This window comes from Lagopus leucura, unplaced genomic scaffold, assembly GCF_019238085.1.
Source record: "Lagopus leucura isolate 7727_CA_CO unplaced genomic scaffold, USGS_WTPT01 Super-Scaffold_73, whole genome shotgun sequence".
Classification (NCBI taxonomy): domain Eukaryota; kingdom Metazoa; phylum Chordata; class Aves; order Galliformes; family Phasianidae; genus Lagopus; species Lagopus leucura.
Genome location: NW_024962252.1, coordinates 54,834,743 through 54,851,566, shown reverse-complemented (window position 1 = coordinate 54,851,566; position 16,824 = coordinate 54,834,743). Strand labels below are relative to the sequence as shown.

At 36.4% G+C, this 16,824-nt stretch overlaps 1 protein-coding gene across 1 annotated transcript in view; it reads left to right on the top strand.

Annotated features, from left to right (window-relative positions):
* ESR1 (estrogen receptor 1) overlaps window positions 1–16,824 on the top strand; it is a 153,198-nt gene that overhangs the window by 66,419 nt on the left and 69,955 nt on the right. The window contains 1 exon segment of the mRNA XM_042889989.1: window positions 9,150–9,340. Within this exon segment, the coding sequence (XP_042745923.1) occupies window positions 9,150–9,340 (191 nt within the window).

The window sequence follows — 16,824 nt, the reverse complement described above, 5'->3', positions numbered from 1 at the left end:
TTACTGATTAGGGAAAAGGATTCTGAGAAAAAATCTAAAGGGTAGAGAGAATCATAAACTAAATCCAATGGAGTAGTAACATAACAGGAAAGGCAAATTTTATTCTTTGAAGACTGAAACAGGTGAAGAGATAAGTATGCTGTTTTAGGAGAAGCTAGCAAAGCCTCATTCAAAGTTTCATTCCCTGAATGAGAGCAATGAGAAGATGGGAGAACTAGGAGAATTTGTGGTGAGAAGACTGTAGGTTGAGATGTGGAAGGGAAGGGAAGATTTGTACTGAGGGAACTGTGACTGTGTTGCTCTCCAGAATAAGTGGAAATAGCTGAGGATCTCAGAGCAGAGAATGATGTAGGCTGGATATTAGGTGGTAAAAGCACCAAACAGACATGGAAACAGCCTTTTTCATCAGAAGTGTAGTCAGGGAAAGTTGAAATGAGGAGACCTGTGAGGCAGGTCTATATATAGTCTGTTAAGGGATATTCTGTCCCCTGTTTACTAAAGCTGAACTTTGTATTTTAGCATACAAGTATACAGCAATTGCAAGATATGCAATTTCTGTAGATCTATTTATGTTGTTTTCACATCGAGACCACAGTGTAATTTGACTAGTGGTAGAGTTTGTAGTAACTTTGGCATGCGGTTAAAGTAGAAGTATCTCTCTGAACACATCTGTAGAGGTTTTTTTCATTTGTTTGTTTGGCTGTTTTTGCATATTATGTATGTGCTTATTTGTGAATGTGTATTTCATAAGAAAGAATGCTTTGATATTTAAATATTTTTTTATCAAAACTTTGAAAAAAATTATACGTTATGGTGATTATCACATACTGTGGCTATTATGACATCTCTCTTGGTTGGTCAGAGGTATGGTTCTAGTACTCATTTTACCCCACGGGCAGTGTTCTGGTGCCCAGACCCTTAGGTCTCCAGTGGCATGCAGGCTTGCACTGTAACAGATGCTGCCTCAGTCCAGAGAAGAAAATATGGAAGTGCAAGTCACACAACACAACGCTCTTTATGTAAGTGAAATTTCTTAGTTTTAAAGCTATCATAGAGATTAAAAAATAAAAATAAAAAAAAAAACAAAAACTTTAAATGTTTAAATTCTGTTTGGACTGATGAAGCATTTTAGTTTTACTTGTAGGTAGTTCCTAGCATTTATAACGAACTGCTCATTATGTAATTTCAGAACTTTTAAGTTCAGCTTTGGTGAAAATTCATATAATTTTGTTTCCTTTATGATTAATGAGATATGTATGTGATTATAATGATTCTAAGGTTCCTCAATCCTTTTTAAATTGCAAATCTCAGGTTGTGCTTGTGGAACATGAGAAGTGGACCAAAGGGAAATAGGACTGAATGTTAAGATTAATAGGAACTAAGTAGCCACGGCAGATTGGGTTGAGAGGATAGATGCAGAAGAATAGAACCTTCTAGCCTGAGACAGAAAGAAAATAAGCAGGAGGAAAGAGAGTTTTTCATGAGGAGACTTTGGGGAGAGGAGAAGTAGCTTTGAAGTGTCACTCCAGGCACCAGAATTTGTTTTTTCTGGACAAGGAAGTTGAGACTGGAAGGAAAAGGTGAAGCTAAATGTAAGAATGGGAAAGAGGGGCTGAGTAGATCAAGTGAGAATACTTGAAAAAGAACAACCGCAGGAGGGCAAGGCAGGCATGGCCATTGGCAGTATTTACTATGCTTTATTTCTTCTATTCTGGAGTAGTGACTTGGAGTGTCACTATTTACAGCTGTTAACAAGTATCACCAATATTCTTCTTCCACAATGCTCGAGTAGGGACTAAGAGTCCTCTCTTGCTGTTGCCTCCTGCATTAAGGGAAGTGCACCAGTATGTTCTGGGCCTGCTCTCCATGACCATATTTATAGCCTCATTTATATGAGGCTAAAAGATAAAAATTTTGTTTAGCTAAGCATTCTTTTCAGAAGGTAAGAAGCTGCACACAGGCAAAACAGTTTGCAACATGTGTTCTGCATAAGCCTAAAATTTGGTGACCTGTGCAAAACATTTTGCTTCCACTTTTGGATGTAGTTATTATTATAATGATAATTATTTAACTTATGGGATCATCATAGGACAACTTCTGCCTCAATATATGAAAAGGAACAAATCTGAATGTGTTTTATTTATATAGTGAAATATAACACTATAAATTCTCTACAACCATAAATTCTGACAACTATTCGTAAATAAATGGAATGAGGCAAATTCAAAGAAATATTACATGAAGGCAGTTGATTGCTGGACTTACGAACTGAGTTCTCTGTCTGTCACAAATACTTCTATGTAGTTCAGAAATCTTTTAAATCAAAGTCTTTACAATTAGTCTTGTGTTGTACTGTAATTTTCTTTTTGCTGAATGGAAGTCCTGCAGTCTGACTTACCTAAGTGTTGAACATTTACCCTTGCAATTGTAGACAAGAGAAGTAGCACTCTGAACATATAAAATGCTATTTAATGGTAGGTACTTAAAAACTCATGTTTGAACATGACTCTGTATATACTTTTGACCTTAATCTCTCAGCCTCATTTTTCATCCTTTTGACTCAATTAGAAAAAAATACATTCATTAGCTACTCAAATGTTATAGTCACATGGCAATACTGAAATAAAATTAATTCTGATGATAAAGTTGTATTTGGCTAGTGTGTTGTGAGCAATGATCCAGATGCTGAGCAGTTAGGGACAAAAAGCAATACAAAACAAAGGCAGAATAACTGCTCATTTAATAAATTTTCTGTCTTCTGTGCACTGATGAGCTGTTGCCTTGTGGAAAGTATTTTCCTACAATTAAAGTTAATATGCATGTTTTTCCTCCTGTAGGAGGAAACAACAGAACTTTAGGTTGTGTTTGCAAGGTGCAGTTCAACCATATAATATATTTAAAATCATAATCTTCCTTTAATATATGCTGGCATATATATATATATATATATATATATGTTGAAAGGACATTGAGGTGCTGGAGCAGGTCCAAAGAAGGGCAATGAGGCTTGTGAAGGGCTTGGAGAATATGCCCTATGAGGAGCCACTGAAGGAACTGGGGCTATTTAGTCTGGGGGAGAGAAGGCTGAGGGGAGACCTTATTGCTCTCTTCAAATTCCTGAAAGGTGATTGCAGTGACAGCAGGGCTGGTCTCTTCTCACTGGTGACAGATGACAGGACGAGGGGAAATGGCATCAAGTTGTGCCAGGGTAAGTTTAGGTTGGATATCAGGAAACACTTCTTTACAGAAAGGGTTGTTAAGCACAGGAATAGGCTCCCCAGGGAGGTGATCACATCATCATACCTGGATGTGTTTAAAAACTGTTTGGATGTGGTGTTTAGGGGCATGATTTAGCAGAGGGTTGTTAGAGTTAGGGGAGTATGGTTAGACTTGGTTAGAGGTTGGACTTGATGATCTTTAAGGTTTTTTTCCAACCTTTTTCTACACAAGTAAAAGACTAATGAAAATTACTCTGTTATAATTAAGTCTGACCAAACTGAGAAATAGAGTAAACAGAATAAATTTCTCTGAATTCAGTAGATCAAGTTTCATTTTGTCTTATTCCAAAAGGGTGAGTATTTATTTATTTATTTATTTATTTCAGGAATTTAAATTACAGGTCTGCTGAACCATTATCCATGTTGAATGTTTTACCTTTTAAAGAACCACCTTACTACCACCCCAACAGAATATTCAGTATTTTCCAGTAATTTGGTTTGTCAAATCCAAATACACTACTTCGATCACTCATCTTAAAACTAACCTGACTAAACGATGAAGAAAAAGGATTAAACCAATGCCAAAGGAAAAGTTTAATTTCTTTGAAATTTTCTTGAAATCAAGAAATTTTGATGATCTATGAAGATATGCTTTTGTTTTCATGTTGACAGAACCCTTCCTCATGTTGACAGAACCCTTCCTCAATGCTATCATTGGCTGGTCAACATTGGGCTATTTTTCTGAAGTCATTTTACTTTAGTTATCAAATCAAATTGTGTTTTATTCTAGTTCCAAAGAAAACATGCCAGTGTCTTCAGACTGTAAAACACATTTTCTGATACACAGTGCTGTAAATTTTTTAAGAATACTTTATTATTTAGCTTTCAGATAATTTCATTTCATTGCATTTTTCCTTAATTTCTCACCTTTCAATTATATTTCATTTTTAAAAATTATTTTCTTCCCCTGTGCTGACTTCTGTCCTATTTTCAATTGGTTTCATTGCCATTTTTTTTTTTTTAATTTATTGGCTTTAGCCTATAACTTCTATTATTTTTAATACTCTTCCCATTTTCTTTCCTCATTGTTTGTGTCAATTATTTCTTTAAGTCAATCATTCGCTACACTAGCTCAGGAATATCTGCTCCTGTAGTACTGTTTATGTTTCCCTGCATTCACCTTTTGAAGAAGAGATGAGCAAGATTTCTGAAATAAGTCAAATTGTCCAAATAAGTAAGATTAAAGGAATTAACATTACATTTAGTGGGGTAGACAGCAAACTGTAAGGGGATAAGGGAACAGCTGAGGATAATGGAGAAAAAAAAGCTTGCACCTATATTAGTTGACTAAACTAGGCCAAGGCACAGACACGAGCATCAGCACTGTGGCTCTCACTGCTTAATAAGTTGACATCCCCAGGCGGGGTTTTGCCTGTCTAAGTAACCTTCTCCCAGGCTGGGGTTCAGGCCAGAGGTATGCAAAGATCATTCCCCCTTGGCTGCATAGATGAAATCTTGCTCTTCTGGGGAGGCTGTAGTCCTGGAATCAGTCCCTTTGATGAGCACCAGCTAAACTTAATCAACAGTGGAGGTTCAGCCAAAGATTGCTGCTGTTTCCTGTTTCTATTGCTAGAACCCATCTTCACTGTGGTAACCCATTTAATGGCAACTGTTGTCTAATTTAGGACCACCTCCTGGGATCCTGTCTAACCTAAAATGTAGTGTCAATTTAGCTGCTTGGTATACAACTACATGTAACACTGCTCTCTCTCTCTATCAGGTTACATCAATACATCAAGTTGTATTTAGCTAAATTACAATCATCGACATTTAGGGGTATTTGTTTTAATTTTTCATGAGTAGCATATGATCTTTTTTTCCATATTCATTGGATCTACTGTCTGAGAGCACAGTTTTGAGGCACTTAATGTGCTTAGCATTTTTCTGTTTGTATACTTGGTTGTTCCTACTGCACTACTTCTTGTGATATCTTTTAAGTATTTTCAATTAACTCTGGATAAATAATATTTTATAAATATTTTACACCATGTGGTGTAAAATAAACAGCAAATTAATTAGTTTCATATTGAATAGTATAATAGCTCATAGACTAAGTCTATTGCATGGAAAGCTTTATCCTTGCTAGACCTTGGTTTCACTTGAAAAGAACATTGCTTCTGAGGATCTTTACACTGAAAAGTTCCAACTAATCTGGTAAGAAAAATATTTGTCTGCACAATCTTGTATTAAAATGAATACATAGTCTTTCTCAAGGTGTCTCCTTTAACTGCTCAAAAATGTTTCCCCTCAACCTTTCCTTCCTATGAAATCTCTTTATTTTAGATAAAATGAGTTGTGAATAAATTGGGCCTTACCTCACTTTTGGCTGGATTGTGCACTGTGGGTTCATTAAATTCATCCTTCCCGCCAATCAGTTATGACATAAAAATATAGTTTACATTACAAAACTGCAATTCCCTCATATATATATTACTTTTGTCTTATAGTCAACATGAGGTTAAAGATCTCTGGTCTGCTTTAGAGTTTCAGATGACCTGTGAATGTCTAAAATGTTTGCGGATCTTCAGCCGGAGAAATAAAGGCTCAGAGGAATCCTTATATAGTGGCCTTCCAGAACCTGAAGGGGCCCTACAGGAAAGATGGGGAGGGATTATTTATAAGGGCATGTTGTGACAGGACAAGGGGAAATGATTTTAAACTGGAAGAGGGTAGATTTAGACTAGATATTAGGAACAAATTCTGTACTGTGAGGGTGGTGAGACACTGCAACAGGCTGCCCAGAGAGGTTGTGAATGCCCCCTCCTGGAAACATGTAAGGCCATGCTGGATGGGGCTCTGAGCAACCTGGTCTTGTGGGAGGTGTCCCTGCCTATAGCAAGAGGACTGGAACTAGATGGTCTTAAAGGCCGCTTCTGACCCAAACCATTCTATTCTATAGTTCTATGAAAACAGAGGTGTTTTGTTTGCTAACAAATTTACTGAAGAACAGATTCAGTGTGGCATAAGTGGTAAACGTGAAAGTGAATATAAAAAACTGCTTGTCCCGCTTTTTAAGCTCCAAAGCATTTCAATTTTATATGTCTGCTGTATTGTTATATTTGGAAAAAAAACAGTAAATCATGTGTTCCCTGAGGTTTTTTGCTCTCTAATCTATTCTATTTCACTGGGGGACTTGTAGGAAGGTCTTTATCTGGGGTTTTCTTTTTTTTTGATATGTGTTTCTCTTTGGTAAAAATAGTTGACAAGAACTTTTGATCTTTCTTTTGTTATTGTTTGCATAGCTTACAAAGGAAAGTGTTGAAAAGTTTGCTGTTGTATTTTGGGTAGGGTAGTCTTGCCAACATTATTAAAATTGGTTTAGGTTGTTGCATGATGTTCTCCGGAAGGCTAACAGTTGAAACCTAACTGAAAACTGGATGAAGAGCAGAATGTTATTTTGTGTCAGAAACAGCATCAGTGGTCTGTGATGTGCATAAGCTAGTAGATGATTTATGGATGAAATGTGAGATGTTACTTTGATTTTGCAAACTCTGCATTAGCGAGATCCTCTTTTTCCAAAGAGGATCTTCCTCGTATCTTCTAAAAAGTACTTTGGTTGTGATAATGGAAAGTTTATTTATTATTCGATTTCATTGCCGTGGTATAAATGGAAAGGGTTGGCAGACTGTTAGTCCGTTTGAGGATCAGACTGGAGACTTTCTATTTTTTCATCCCACTGTGGTTCACAAGGGCCTTAATGTGATGGTTCTGTAAGGCCAATGTTCAAAACTTTGCCTGAAGTGGTGCTTAAGTGACTGATTTTACTGTGTGTTGGGAGTAGAAGCTGGCAAGGTCCTTTGGACTCATTTTGTTTGATGAAGGTCTGTACAAAAGATTTGTAGTGGACTTTCAATATAATTTTGTTAGCAGAAAGACAAATGTTAGCTAAGTAAAATATAAAATGCAGATGCATTATTGGCAGGCATGAGTAATTGTGTTAGTCTCTTGCCTTACTGTGATCCCTTTCACCACTGATCCTCTGTGTATTTGTAGGAAGCAAAACTTTCAGATTTTGCTTTTTCTGTGTGTGTGTGTGTGTTTGTGTGTGAAATCTCTTAACTATTCTAGAAAGGAGAAGCTTTTCTCTCTATTTGTTTCAGGCAATTTTTCAGTTATTTCTTATTTTCTTATTTTGAGTAAAAATATACATGTGAGTCTAATCTTGATCTGAGTGGAAATAAATATTTTGAAAAGGTGAAAAATTGATTAAATGATCTAGCTGCAAGCTAGAAGGAGCAGGGTAGGGAAGATAAGAAACCGTAACTGATCAGTTCTCAGATAAAAATGAAGCTAATTAAATGAGACACTGAGACAAAGCAAAATCAAAGAAAAATTCAAGACTAGAAGAAGAATAGGAAAACTATCTGGTTTGGCAGATTTGGATAGGTACTTATAAGTATCATGCATGTATTGCATAGAGATTCATAAAATATTCTGTTTTTGCTTTTTCATGCTCTGACATCTGAAATAGGAAATGATTTCTTTTTCTTCCTACTTTTGCAAATTCACATTTTCAGAATTCTGACACATTCTGGTTTTCACACATTGCTTAAAAAACAGTTGTGCCATGTCAGAGCTTCACCATTTGCAGTTTTTTCTGTCTTGCACAGATCCTAGGGAAAATAAAAGGACATTACAAATAAGTTTTTGAAATTAGCTGGTATATAAGGCTTGGTAAAGAATTCTGAGTTTAAAAAATGCAGCTTTCCTGAATGATGCCAGTAGCAGTTGTAAGGTCTCACAGGGCAAGTCAGTCTGTTTCTCCAGTAACTGTTATTCATTCAATGTTCTTCAATGAAAATATGTAATATTTTGGAACAGAAAGTATATACACAGTGGGACAGAAAGTATATATTTGGGTGATGGTTGGCAGCACATGTAAGAGTGTATGGGTGATTTTGGCTGATATAAAGCTTTTGGGAGTACAGGTTGGACTGCAGCAGGAGGTGTTGGGGAGTTTTGCCTAGATGAAAGAGAACAGTTGAGAATAATATTCATCAGAAAGCCATAGAAGAGTAATGATTTGGAACAGGAGGGACTGTTGGTGCCAGATGTCTCAATTCATCAAAATCCAGGATATTTTTTTGCCCTGAAGAAGGAAATGTGACAAATTTGGGTATGTAAGATGAAATCTGAATAAGACCCCCAGGTTTCCTAGGATACTTTGAAAAAAGGTTAGGACTCAGGAGTCAAGAGCCACCTGTTAACTAAACAGTAATTAAAACATGAATGGTAAGTATGTAGTTACTGTAAACAATAGCATACTTCATGCTTTAACTTGTATGATGTTGACACACCGAATTGGATTTTTCTTCCAAGCAATTTGTAGTTCAGATTCTTACTGCAAAGCGTGTGACTGCTTACCTTCTAAGGAGCAACCTCGGAGATTACTGCTGTTCCACTTGTTATTTTCACATCCTCTCATCTCTGAATCTTGTTTATCAAGCCTATGGCAATGAGCTGTAATAACCTCTTACAAAATGTGAATTAATTGCCATTTATGCTATAGATTTGTTCTGTTTTCATTTTCAAACTATTTATTGATACTTCAGTCATGCTGTACCCTTTGGACAGGAGAAGGTACACTAAAAATTGCTTTTTTTTTTTATTAAAATTTTTCAAGGTACAGTGCTTAGTAACGTCAGATTAATAGATTAATTTGTGAAAAATTTCTCAGTATTTAATGATTTCTACACTGCTCCAATTAGAACCAATTAGAAAGCAAGATACAAAGTCAATATTTTTTTCCCTATCTGTTCAAAATCTAGATCTTCAAAAACAGATTTGCTCTTCTTTCTTAGTCCTTAGGAGTGGATGAGACTTAACAATGCTGAAACATTTGTTTTTCTTTTGTTTTTCTGCTGCTAACAGGCCAAGCTCTGATAACAGGCGCCACAGCATTCGAGAGAGGATGTCTAGTACCAATGAGAAAGGGAGTCTGTCCATGGAGTCCACCAAGGAGACCCGGTACTGTGCTGTGTGCAACGACTATGCTTCAGGCTACCACTATGGGGTCTGGTCTTGTGAGGGCTGCAAAGCTTTTTTCAAAAGAAGTATTCAAGGTAATAAGCTGCTAAAGTGAATCGCCATAACTTTTTACTGCTGAGGAAGCTACTTGAAATTCCAGCCTGAGCCCAGGACAATAACATTTATTGAGATTTTGCTAGCAGTAACTGCTTTCTCCTATGTATGCTTAGCTCTGTATTTGGTGAATGCTTCTCACAGATATGTAATATATTGCTATTTAGACCAAGATTAATGATGAAAAAGAAAAACTTCTCAACATTCTTGGTTTCTGTATGTCTGATTATGGAGGCAGTAAGAAATTTAATTCAAAAATCAATATTGGATCAGAGTGACCACTTTTTCAGGTTATGCATTCTCTTTTTTGTGATTAAGTTCCTATCCAATATTTATTTTTGCAAATTCACTGTCAGAGGAAGATTAATTCATATTTATTGATTCCTTAATCTTAATTCAGTGCTCACTTAGCAGAATGGTTCAATCCAAATCTCAGCTACTTGAAGATGTGAGCTATATTTTGAGAGCCAGTTTTTGACAGGAATGTTTCCTTGATGAAATAATATTTATATTTGCCTGCAAAGCAGGGCTTTGAACTGTATGGAATGGTATATTTCCCAGCTGTCTCATGACTAGAAGTATACTGTGCAAAATGTCTGTTAGACTAGAGGGCATCTAATAGAAACAATGTAATTACTATGACCAATATAATTTTTTATTAAAATGCCTGTCATTCTGTGGGATGACTAAATTTTTTCCTCTGTTTAGCACAGAAAAGTAGTGTAGGGACTGAGTATGGTTCTACCAAAAATTCTATTAGGTATCTCTGGAAATAAAAATGAAACATATAGAAAGAGAAAACTAGCAAAATGCTCTGATTTAGGTAGGTTTCTATAGTTTTTTATCATCTCCGGGTGATATACGCATACAGAAATTCCTGTTGCTCTTTTTATGAAGTAAACATAGCAAGAAACAGTTTTTCTCATATCGATCACTAGGTGTGAATATTGCCTGTTTTGTCACGAGACTGCCACTGAGTTAAGTAAGAAATCTTGCATTCCTCTCAAGAACTTTTCCCAGCTTAAAGATGAAAGTGAAAGACTGGCTTTGGAGTAAACACTGATAAATTGTTTGAATGCCAGTGATTAGTTAACAGTTACTAGTATTTCTGCTTTTGAAACTTCTCTAAATGATTTGTAGAAAAGAGAATGGTTACAACGGAGTTTGATAATAAACAAGACTGAGTGGAGAAAGAGTGAAATGCTTTTCTCTTAACATCAGAAAGACATATTTAAATTGTAAGGTAAGAAGAACAGCTCCTTAATTTGGATCTTTTTCATTATGTGTTCCCTGACTGAATTAGAATTATGTGCAATTTTGAAATTCTGTCCCATCTTACCCATAATGTTATTTTTAAATGTCTGCCTTGTTTCTTATTTTATTATTATCATTTGTATCAATACTAAATAGGCAGAATAAATTGTTGCATCTCTTACCTGTGTTACTTGGTCTTCGGTGATCCAGCAACAAAATGAAAATTGAAAGATTGTGTAAAAGTGAGGGTTAGTTGTGAAGTAAACATTCAGAACAGATATTCAGCTTTGGGGCATTATGGATAAAGAAATTAATCTCAGTCTTTCATTGAGTTGCATTTTTCTATATCAACACTTGGGTGATTCTACCCCAGTCTCTTTGTCTTAAAGTCCTCAGCAACAGATCTATTTTTTGTTTGTGCAATAATACACTCTTTTTAGTAAATTTAGATCTTCTTTACATACACTCGATATAATTTTTAAATAGACAGGCTTTAAGAATGTAAAGCTTAAGTTGTCGATGTCCCATGAAATAGTTCTCTTAATCATTAACTCCTGTTTGCTCTAATTTAAGCCCACTCCTTGCCTTATCCCTTGTTGGTATGAAGCAGAATTATTGCAATGACCTTTTACACAGTTGAACTGTTATCATATCTTTCCTCAGTCTTCTATTTCTATAGACTAAACAAAGTCATTTCTTTCAGTAGAACATGTCTTCTAGATGTCTGATCCTATTTGTTACACTCCTCTATACTTCCTTCAGTTGATCCACACCTTCTTGGATGACAGCTAATACATGACATCCACTAATATCAAGAAAATACTTTATTTTCTGTTTATAATGTGTCTTTAAAAGCAAGAGGAACACACTACTTCTGTACTTTACTATCCTGTATTTCCCAGTACATATATTGATGTAGGCATAACTGGTCATTTCTATGATTTTCATCAGAGATTTCATAGCAGAATTGCTATAGCGAGGATTGATGTTTTTAATGCATTATAGTAAAAATATTCCATATAGTTCTTAATAGCACCACAGGAAAAAATTACTGAGTACAGGCAGAAAGCACTGTATGGGGTAATCTGTATTCCTCACTATGTAATATTATCCTCAGTGGTATCTATCTTTAGATTATTTGTTTAAGTTAGCCTCCAAAATTTTGAGAAAACTCACATATACATTGAACTATATTGGACTTTAGATGGGTAGCTTCATTTTTATCCAGATAGTTTGGAATGGCTCTACAGATATTTTGTGAAATTTATTTACTAAATTACCTTTCTTTTCTGGCAAACAGTTAATGCTTAAAAGCTAGCCTGAATTAGTAATGTCTTTCAATACCTGTAACTGCTCAATTATGTTTCAACAGCAGAGGGTTGGTGAAAATCTCAGTTTCCTCTTGAAATTGCCAATGCCGTTTTGCTTCTTTATGTCATAAAATAGGCTTGGGGACTTTGTTTTGAGAAAGCACTGCACAGACTGCTGTTAACGTATGAACTCTAATGGGAGGAAAAAAATCATACTGCATCAAGATCGCTGTGTTGCTTGGTGATGGATGTAAGGATGCTTTATTCTTTGAACAGCATAGGTTTCTGTTGGATATGTAGATGGTCAATTGACTTGAATCCAGAGGTATAACAAGCCATCACATCATAGCCCACTGTACTCTTCTATTAAAATATTTATTAATTTTCAGATCACAGTAGCTCATTAAATCTCAATATAAACTTTATATGCTATTTGTTTACGGGTCCTAGTAGCTTAATGGAAGTAAATTGTTTATAACTTTCCTAGCTTTGATCTGTGGACTCAAGAGCTTTCTTACAATGATTGCTAGTTCTAATGAATTGTCTTCCCATCTGCTAAAAAATTCTTTCTAATTTATACTATTTTGGCTTTTACGACACATCCACAAATCAGTCCAAAAGTACCTAGTATCTCTTCCCAGCAGGAAATTCTTATAACTTAGGTTGTTACAATCAAATAATCATGATATCATAAGTGAGATTCAGTTCTTGAGTTGCTCACTTTCTTTCTGTTCGCTTAGTTGTAACTTCCTTTGTCCTTTGGCCTTTTCTGATTCCCCCATAATAACCTCTTTAAAATCAAGAAAGCAGAATTGGATGAATTATTTCAATGTTAGCCTTACAAATGCCATTTACAAATGAAAAATCCCCTGGTGACTCACACATTCTTTTCCCCTCCTTCTAACTCTCTTGTTATTTATATACCCACCAAAGGGTATGGAACAGGAAGGAATTACTCTTAGTATCTCTGAACAGAGTCCAACAAATGCCTGTGCTTATTGGTCTGAGGACCTGCAGAGGGAGAACAAGTGATTCAGAAACTTGAGAGGTAACTCATTAAATTGAAGGGTATCTTGATCTCAGAACTGTCAAAGTACTTCAGAAATCCTAATTTCCATTTCCCTGTCTCTTTCACAAGCCTTTCTAGTTGTATTCAGTGCACCTTCTCTGCATTTCAGGTGTGGCTCTTTACAGCTGTATGCTCGGACAAAACTCTGGGAAATTTCACAAATATTCAGTTAAGAATTACTTTGTAATGCAAGGCAGTACCAGCTCAGCAAGTGCAGGTTGGCATCTCAGGATGAATAACCATGATGAGGAGTTCCAGAGGATTGACTTGAATCACAGAGATAGAGTGGTCTTTGAAGTATAGAATTCTTGAAGCTAGGAAATATTTTAGTTGTGTGGCTTATGGTTTGATTGCAGTTAACAATTTTGTCTTCTGAACATAAAGGCGGAGTTTTGGCAGTGAACATGGAGTGTTATCAACTGTTTTAATTTCACAGTGATAGCTTGACAGAGCTGTACACTTTTGAAAGTATGTAGTTCAAATTTTAGTGCTAGGAGTGGTGGCAAGACACATTTTCTTCTGGGATGGCTAGACTTGCATTGGTAAAACATGTTTAATAAGTGGACAGTTAGGTAATGCTGCAGTGCAGCATTTGAAAGACTGCCTGTTTGAAAGGTTTCTGAAATACTCCTTTTAATTTTCCGGTATTTCTTTGTGTTTTTTTTTTTGTTTTTGTTTTTTGTTTTTTAAATGGTATTTTTGTAATCTATTTGATAACAGCTACAAATACTGTACTGACTCCAAAGCCAAGAAGACAGAAACCCCCCAGTAAAACTGCTTGCATGTTGATTCTATGAGCTGCCAAGTAGAAAGAGCAAAACTGCAGTACGTGAGTCTAAGTGAGACTTGCAGAGACAGATGCAGTAAATAAACAGAGGATTGCACACTAGTATCTAATCTCAGGGTGGAAAACACAGTTCCAGCTTGAGAGGTAGGTGACGGTTAGAAGTCTAGAAAATGTGTACTTGAAAAGAGCAGAAGGATTGACAGTTCTAATAACCTCTGATCAGCCAGCTTTATCTGAAACTTCTTTTGCTTTATTTTTGTGTCTGTAGTCTCAAGTTAAATACATGCTCTGATTGTTGCTCTCTAATGTGTGTTTTGAATATCAGAATTCTAATTTATGTTGATTCTTTGTTTCAGGAATGTGTATGTTGAAAGTCAAGTGTCAATACTTCCTTTTTCCTAGTCAATCTAATTTGAAGTGGTACTGTTTCAATGAATTCCAAATTCATTGCATTCCTGCATTCAGCATGGATATGGCAGTGATTTAAGATGGTTGCATCCAAGATATTTCCTTATTTTATATGGTCTAAGCAAACCATTGTGCTGCAGTGGACCTTGAACCCTAGTCCGTTTTTCTGTCTTGTGGTAGGATTAGCTGATGCTGATTACTTAAATGTTTATTTAGCTGCTTCTTTAAAACCTGTACACTGATCCAGTATCTATCTCTCCTTATCTTTGAAGGCTGCTATGAAATCCGAATCTTCCTTCCCGCAGGTTAAGTTCATCTCTTATTTTTATGGCTATCAAGCCACAGGAAAAAAAGTTGTATTTTCCTCTGCAACAGCCTATAAAACACCAAAGACTGTTACTACACTTCTAAAAAACACGTAATTATCATAGAATCTTAGAATGGCCTGGGTTGAAAGGGACCACAATGATAATCTAGTTTCAACCCCCTTGCTATATGCAGGGTTGCCAACCACTATAACAGGCTGCCCACAGCCACATCCCGCCTGGCCTTGAATGCCTCCAGGGCTTCCACAACCTCTTTGGGCAACTTTTCCAGTGCTTCGCCACCCTCTGGGTGAAAAACTTCCTCCTAATATCTAACCTAAATCTCCCATCTTAGTTTAAAACCATTCCCCTTTGTCCTGTCACAATCCACCCTCATAAACAGCTATTCCCCCTCCAGTTTATGTGTTCCTTTCAAGTAGTGGAAGGCCACAATGTGGTCTCCCTTGAGCCTTCTCTTCTCCAAGCTAAACAAGCCCAGTTCCCTCAACTCTTTCCTCATAAGAGATGTGCTACAGCCCTCTGATCATCTTAGTGGCCCTCCTGTGGATCCGCTCCAAGAGCTCCACATGCTTCTTGTACTAGGGGTCCCAGGTCTGGACGCAGTAGTCCAGTTGGGGCCTCACAAGAGCCAAGTAGAGGGGGACAATCACCTCCCTCTCCCTGCTGGCCACCCCTTTTTTATTGCAGCCAAGAGAATAGTTGGCCTTCTGGACTGCAAGCTCACACTGTTGGCTCATGTCCAGCTTCTCATACCCCAGACCCACAAGTCCTTCTCCGCAGGGCTGCTCTCAAGGAGATCTTTCCCCAGTTTGTATAAATACCTGAGATTGCCCTGACCAAGTGCAGCAGCCTGCACTTGGCCTTATTGAACTTCCTAACTCAAAGAAACTCAATTTATTCAACCTTTTTTACAAGTTTTATTTTCTAGCATTGTAATCTCACTGCTCTACTTGCCCAGTTCTAGGCTCCTCAGTACAAGAGAGACATGAGCATATTGCTGATAGTTCAACAAAAGGCATGAAGATGGAAGGACATGCAGCATCTTTCCTATTAGAAAAGGCTGAAAGAGCTGGGACTTTGTAGCCTAGAGAAGAGGGGAGTTCTCAGGGGAGGATCTCATCAATATACAGAAATATCTGAAGGGATAGTGCAAAGAGGTTAGAGCTATTCTTTATTCACTGGTGCCCAGTGCCAGGAAAAAGGGCAGTGGGCACAAACTGAAGTACAGGAACTTCCCTCTGAAAATCAGGAAAAGAAAAAATGTGTGAAGGAAAATGTAGTTGCTTTTATTAGCCCTACATGAACAAATGTTGAATGTAAAATAAGAAGGTATAACAATTTTAAATTAAAGTGCCCCAATAAAAATGAACAATAATTTTTAGATCTCACTCTTTCCTAATGGATTTCAGAAAAGAACAGAAGGTTGTTCCTAATTCCTTTCTTAAGCATAGACACTCACATTCACAGCTTAATTATCCTTGGACATGGCCTTTGGATCTAGAGCTTGGGTTCTCTTAGAAACTACCCAGACCTGCTGAGAAGATGAATAATTTTCTGTTTTTAAACTAGCTTGGCAATTCTATATATGACAATAAGGAAAAGGGTCTGGATTGTAAAACATATTTCCTTTGTGGCCCGTAGGGAGATCCTTCCTCTACACACACCTCTGAAGGAAAGATCATAGAGCCGCTGAGGAATCAGAAAAGAGGAAAGGTCAAAATCTGTATATTCTGTATTAAGTCATGTAGTTCCCACACAGTATTCATTTTCTAGTGAAATCTTCACATATGTGCAGAATTGTAAACATGAGTAGTTAATTCAAGCCAAATTATCATGATACTGATCTTTCCTTTACTCTTTCCATACACTATTCAGCTAACAGGAAAAATGAAAAAAAAAAAAAAGGAATGAGAACAGACATTGCTTCAGGATTCCAAACCAGCTGCCATCTAACCAATTCAGTAACTCATGGATGTATACATTGTAAAATATAAAAAGTAAAGCACTAATCTTACTTTATATAAATGTAAAATTATATTTTCTACTCCAGCAGATGAAAATGAAACTGGAGTTTCCACTATGTCAGCATTATCACCCTAAATGCAAAATATAATGCTACCTCAAATACATTATTTTTTTTTAATTTTAGAGAATAAAATAGGACACATGTTTTTTCCTCATGACATAAGAAAAATACACCAATCTAGATTCCAATCTCTAAAACATCTGTTAAGGAATGTGACATCTAGTTTCTGTTTCCTTATCTGAAAAATCACAATTGTCTTAAATCCTTGGCACATGATTAAACCAA